The 6,908-nt window shown below is 37.1% G+C and overlaps 1 gene segment (V, D, J or C); it reads right to left on the reverse strand.

Moving 5' to 3' along the window:
• Window positions 1–95: 95 nt before the first annotated feature.
• Window positions 96–5,364, reverse strand: LOC120859437 (the record flags this gene model as incomplete). The annotated part of the segment is given in 3 exon segments: window positions 96–184; window positions 4,824–5,132; window positions 5,273–5,364. Coding segments are annotated over 3 exon segments (450 nt in total), but the record flags the coding sequence as incomplete, so codon positions are not given.
• Window positions 5,365–6,908: the final 1,544 nt, after the last annotated feature.

Genomic DNA, 6,908 nt, shown 5'->3' on the forward strand with positions numbered 1-6,908 from the left:
GGGCCAGAAGATTCCTGACGAATAAGGAAAGTCATCTCTCCACTGGGAAGCTGCTTATACCAAAAAAGGTAGTGCGTGTACCCACTCCAACTTACTTCATACCGACAGTTCAGAATGACAGATTGCCCTATTTGACTGGTTATGTCTGGCTGGTCTTGAGTAACTTTCTGGGCCACACCAGATCCTGTGGAAAAAATCAGAAAACCAAGCTGAAGTAGTGAACAAAATAATGTAGGAATTAGGCTAATTTGGGACCCAAAGAAAACCCAAATTGAAATCATAATAGATATGCTTTCCTCCGATCCTCCTTTCCTCCCCACGTCCCTGTGAATCACCACGTGCCTGTGTGCAGGCCTTTCACCCTGAATACGCATACCCATGTTTGCAAGCATCCTTACCAGAGAAAGTGAAGGCCAGGAGCACCCAGAGCAGACTGGAGAGCTGCATGAGGCATGGAATCCCCTGCACAAATGTGCTCAGTTCTGCCTCAAGCTGAGAGTTCAATGTCTTTGAGTGCCTGGCAGCCCAAATACATAGTACCCAATACCTGTGTGACTCCCCCCAACAGGAAGTAGGAGTTGTCATGCTTGTAGACCACGTGGTCTGTGCACAGATGAGAAAAAGTCTGACTCACCACAGACCTTTATTTTGTCTACTTGTCTTTCTCGGGTCATGAATTACCTGATCACTAATGACCTATGCAGTATCTGAAAGGGGCCTGAAAAAAAGCAATTCTCATGAAAGGTTTGAGTTGAGCAGAACTGAAGAATAAACAAGTTGACATACATTGGTAATTAATCAGCAGAATAACTTTACCAGCCCGTTTAAAACATAATTTAGTATATGCCACGAACCCTTCTTATAATCTATTTACTGGTCATCATTTAGCCTATGCCAACTTTCCTCCATCCAGTGTCTAATGACTCTTTTAAGAAGCTCATAGACCTTCATCTTTTTTAATGAAAGGCAGTCTTATCCAAATAGTTAATATATCTCTTGTTTACTGGGTTCTAGGGCTCTAGTTAAGTTTTCCTGTAAATAAGTTACTTCAAGATCAAACAATAACAAATCAGTCCTTCTGACTTTTGGAATCTATTCCATTATCTATGTGTTATGAAATTATAACAGGAATAAAACATTTTTTGTTCAGCTTTTCCCGTTACTTCAAGCACTGTGAGTTCCCAGACTGCACAAAAGTATTTTGCGGAGTCTTCCACCTGTAAGGCTGACATTGAGTCTTACTTATTAGACTTTGAGAAGGATCAGGGTATTCAGACATGCTGCCTCCCAAAGTAGAATCATACTTCTTAGATCATGTGTCCAAGAGTTGTCCTCATGTCACGTTTTCTATGTCATTGGCCCAAAGAGTTCAGTCTCACTTGTTAGTGGCTCATTATTTTTCTCTTTGTAAAATAAAGTCAACAGAAGCATGCCAGATCTTCTGTGACACAATGCGATAATGCACTCCTGCCAAACTTGGTATCTACAGGCTGCAGACACTTAGTACCTCTCAATACCACAGAAGCTGGTGACTAAAGTTCTGTATACTGTTACAAGATCATGTAGAATGTAACTGTCAATTTTCCATCTGATTTCATTGTTTTAATGGAAGAATTAACATAAAATAGTCAAAGGTAAATAGACAAGTAGAAAGGAAAGTACAGACAAATTCTCTGAAACAGTGCCAGTCCTTTAATTTTAGGACAAGATAACTAGTGATGCAGGAATAAAAGTGTGTATTTAGTTGAGGTGTCTACTCCTCTGTCTCATTTCACCTCAGAGTGCTGACAGGCAGCTGATCCCTGGTTTGCAATTATTTATAACTAAGTAGAAGAGACCATGGATGCCCACAGCAGCCTAGGCAGTAACATGATAAAATGAAATATATATATATATTAACAGAATAATTACAGATATAAATATAAGGAAATTGATATTGATAAATTTTTATCAAAACTCAGAACTTACTCTGATTCACCAGTTCTTACAGGCAATTTTTGATGCATAAGTCTATGAGATTTTATCACACGTGTAGGTTCTTGTAACTGTCACAGAAATCACAATACAGAACTGTCCCATCACTCTAAAAAATGTCCCTTTGCACACGTTCTTACCCCTGCAATCCCTGATCACCCCTGGCAACTACTGATCTTTTCATTTCTACATTTTTTCTTTTAAGAATGTCATGTAAATAGAATCATACCTTATGTATGGAATCATTATGGATCATAACCATACTATCCAATGTGTTATACATCAAGTAGCCTTCTGAGATAGACTTTTTTCCACTCAGCATGACACTCTTGAGGTCAATCTAGCTAATTGCATGTCTCAGTAGTCTGTTCCTTTTAATCACTACAGACTTTTCCCAACTAAGGATGGTTTGACTTGTGCTTATTGACGTTATGGTGGTGAGAAAGCCATTCGGTTGAGAGCATACTTTGAATTTTGATCTTTTGCTGGGCTAGCACCATACAGCATGATATTCTCAGGTGATGCTGGGAATGAGCTGAGCTTCTAGTCAGCCCCAGAATCAGGAGCATAAACAACCTTTCTGTACCCACACAACCTTTCTGTTTTTCACTCTCAGCTCAGCAGTCAATAAATTACATGAGATTTTTCTGTACTTTACTATAAAATAAACTTTGTGTTAGATGATTTTTCCCAACTGTAAGTTAATGTAATGGTTGAGCATAATAAAGCTAAAATAAGATGTTCGGAGGGTTAGATGTAGTAAATGCTTTTTTCTCCTTAATATGATATTTTCAACTTACAATAGTTTATTAGAACATAACTCCATCATAAGTTGAGGAAGATCTATAAATAATATATCTGTTTATCCATCAGTTTACCCAATGAAGATGTTTCCAGTTTGGGGCCATCACAAATAGAGCTACCATGAATATTCATCCACAGATTTTTGTATGAACATAAGTTTTTTTATTTCTCAAGCATCAATGCCACAAGTGTGATTGCTGAGTTGTAAGGAAAGTGTATATTTAAGTTTGTGTGAAACTGATGTACCATATTCCAGAATGACTGTACCATTCACCCACCAGCAATGCATGAGTGATCCAATTTCTCTGCACCATTGCCAGAACTTGGTATTGTCAGTACTTTTAGTTTTAGCCTTTATGACAGTCGTGGAGTGCTATCTCATTGTGTTTCTAATTTACATTCCCTAATGGCTATTGATATTGAACATTTGCTCATATACTTATTTATATGCTTTTATCCCTACTACATATCCTCTTTGGTAAAGTGCCTGTGTTAGTCTTCAGTTCATTTTTCAACTGGATTGTTTGTTTTCTTCCTGCTGAGTTTAGGAGTCCATTGTATTCTGAATACCACTCTTTTGATGGAAATATAGTCTGCAAACATTTCCTGCCATTCAGTGGTTTGTCTTTTTCATTCTCTTAATAATAGCTTTCACAGAGCAATCGTTTTTCATTTTAATGAAATCTAAGTTTTTTTTATGGATTGTGCTTTTGGTGTCATGTCAAAAATCTTATTGCCTAACCCTACTTTATAAAGATTTTCTCTTATGGTTTCTTCTAAAATATTTATAGTTTTACATTTGAATGTATGATCCATTTTGAGACTGAATTCAATGTTTTGTATAAGGTGTGAGATTTAGGCCAATTCCAATTATTTGCATATTAATATCCACTTGTCCCAGTATCATTTGCTGATAAAACTGTCCTCTGTTGAATTGTCTTTGCACCTTTGTCAAAAAAATCAATTTTCCCCACTTGTATGGGTTGACTTCTATACTCTTACTCAGTGACATGAACTTGCCAATGATTTTTTAATTATCCTTTTAGCATCTGTAGTATGGTTTACTTTTTCATTCTTTATATTCATAATTTATGCTTTTTCTCTTGATACTTCTACCTAGAAACAGATCAATTTTATTAATCAGCTTTCTCCTTGTGTGAGTCTATTACTATAGTATTACCCAGTGGCATAAATTTATTAATAATATTGCTTAATTCCCATTTTCACAGTGCATATGATTTTCTCATGTGTATAATTCATATTTTCTTTTATTATATTGATAATTCCCTTGATAATTCTAGCTAGGAAGAGATCAATGATATTAATCATTTTAAGAAAAGTAACTATATTTAATGATTATTTCTATTGTTTGCTTTAGAGTTCACCAATCTGAATTTTTAATTTTACCCTTCTTTTAGATTATATTGGGTTTTATGTGTTCTTTTTCTATCTTCTTTTGTTGAAAGGTTAGATAAATTTTTTAAACCTTTTTTCTTTGGTAATAAAAGTACTTAAAAAAGATAAATTTCCTTCTATGTATTATTTTAGCTGTGCCTCGTGCATATGTCAGAGAAGGTAATGGCACCCCACTCCAGTCTTCTTGCCTGGAGTATCCCAGGAATGGGGGAACCTGGTGGGCTGCCATCTATTGGGTGGCACAGAGTCAGACATGACTGAAGTGACTTAGCAGCAGCAGCAGCAGCAGCATACATATGTATATGTTTGTGTTCTCTCTATATTTTCTTTCAAATACTTTTTAACAGTCATTGTAATTGCTTCTGAAACATACGTATGAGTTGTTTTAAATTTAGTGCCTAAATTACAAGTGTTTGGGAGTTTTTAGAGACATTTTTTCACAATTGATTTTCTATATCATTTCCAATTTGGTGAAAGAATAAATTCTGTATAATTTCAGTTTTCTTATATTAAGACTTTTTATGCACAAACATGTATGTGTGTATATTTCATCTGCACAGCAGGGTGTGTCTGGAGCCTCAGCTGCAGGTTTGGGTACAGGCTGCAGGTGTCTGGGGAGCACTGTGTACTTGCTGCACAGAAGTAGGTGGCTGAGTCTCCAGGCTGGGAACTTGCAATGTGCAATGAGAGCTGTTTGGCACTTTTATTGAGGAAAACTGTGAGTCTTCCATCTTCCATTTCATTCATAACCGAACGTATGGCTATCAAGAGTGCAGGGCCTTTACCAGGATATTGCTGGTACCATGGGAAGTAGTCAAACAAACTGTTCTCATAACTACAGTTCAGAACGGAAATCTCTCCTTCCTTGACTGTCAAAGATTGAGGGCTCTGTTTCACCTGCTCTTGGCTGCTTTTTTCCTTCTGTTGTCCGCTCACCCCTGTTTAAAGAGATAAAAAGTCACTAGGTCCACAAACTGATATTTCCTTAAGTTTCTATCTGCATGAATTTGTCCATACTCCAATTTTCTCACTCCCCCAAATTAACGAGATATCCTAGGGTTTCTCCATCATAACTCACAGTCTACTTGAAGACACAGAATTAAGAATGATGCTCCCAGCATCTTGTCCATTGTTCCTGGCACCAAAGTTTAATGACAGCTCAGGTTCTTCTTCTGGTCTCCTCAGCCAGCTAGAACTCTGACTTAAGGTTCACATCGGCTTTAATTCTTTCAAGAGGCCCCACCTTCTCACAAGTACTTTCAACTAAAGCTATTTTTTTCAAAACAAGCACCTCCCGATTTTCTCTATCTTAGACTTGCTCAAAATTACTTTCATTGAAAAGCAGAAATCCCCTCCTTACACATGGAATATGCTTAGTTTAGAAGTTCTCTCCCCTTTCTTCACATTTCCAAGAAGGTTAAAAATCATGTATCAGGACAACTTGATATCTTAACAGGGATTACATTATTTTACAAGGGAGAAGAGAGGGACTCCCATGAAATCACAGGATGAGCTTTTCTCTTTTTTTAAAAATTACAAATACAAATTAAAGTCTATTGAAGATATCAGTTCAGTTTAGTCGCTCAGTCATGTACTACTCTTTACGACCCCATGGACTGCTGCACACCAGGCCTCCCTGTCCATTACCAACTTTCAGAGTTCACTCAAACTCATGTCCATTAAGCCAGTGATGCCATCCAACCATCTCATTCTCTGTTGTCCCCTTCTCCTCCTGCCTTCAATCTTTCCTGGCATCAGTCTTTTCCATTGAGTCAGTTCTTCTCATCAGGTGGCCAAAGTATTGGAGTTTCAGCTTCAACATCAGTCCTTCCAATGAATATTCAGGACTGATTTCCTTTAGGATGGAGTGGTTGGATCTCTTTGCAGTCTGAGGGACTCTCAAGAGTCTTCTCCAACACTACAGTTCAAAAGTATCAATTCTTTGGCGCTTAGCCTTCTTCACAGTCCAACTGTCACATCCATACATGACTACTGGAAAAACCATAGCCTTGACTAGATGGACCTTAGTCAGCAAAGTAATGTCTCTGCCTTTTAAAATGCTGTCTAGATTGGTCATAAATTTTCTTCCAAGGAGCAAGCATCTTTTAATTTCATGGCTGCAGTCACCATCTGCAGTGATTTTGGAGCCCCCCAAAATAAAGTCTGCTGCTGTTTCCACTCTTTCCCCATCTATTTGCCTCATCTATTTGTAAAGTTAAAATAAATAAGGAGCACATGTTTTTGAAGCCCAGAATTTTTTCTCTGTATTTGATGTCATCTCAAATTCAATCAAAGAAAACATCATTACAGTCCAACAGGAGAAATAATAAAAGTTCTCATTCCTCAGTCTAATCTCATCTACCCCGTCATTCTAAGGGGAAATTTTATTGTTTGTTAGACTTCTGATATGTTTTATTTTTCATTTATTCATTCATGAATGCATCTCAATATATATTTAATGAGTGCTGCTAAGTGACTACTTAATATTCAATACTTGGATCTCAAGAAGGAAAGAGACAGTTCCCATCTTCAGTCAACTGAGGCCCAATACTCAAGTACAATCAGAAAAAAGCTACTAAGGAGAAATGTGTATCTCTAAGATATGACAAAGAAAAAGTAATAAACTCTTCTTCTCAACTCAGCCAGATAACAGTTTTAATGGAGGCGATACTTGAACTGGAACTTACACCACTACTACATTTCCCATAAAGGTG

This window comes from Oryx dammah, unplaced genomic scaffold, assembly GCF_014754425.2.
Source record: "Oryx dammah isolate SB20612 unplaced genomic scaffold, SCBI_Odam_1.1 HiC_scaffold_961, whole genome shotgun sequence".
Lineage (NCBI taxonomy): Eukaryota > Metazoa > Chordata > Mammalia > Artiodactyla > Bovidae > Oryx > Oryx dammah.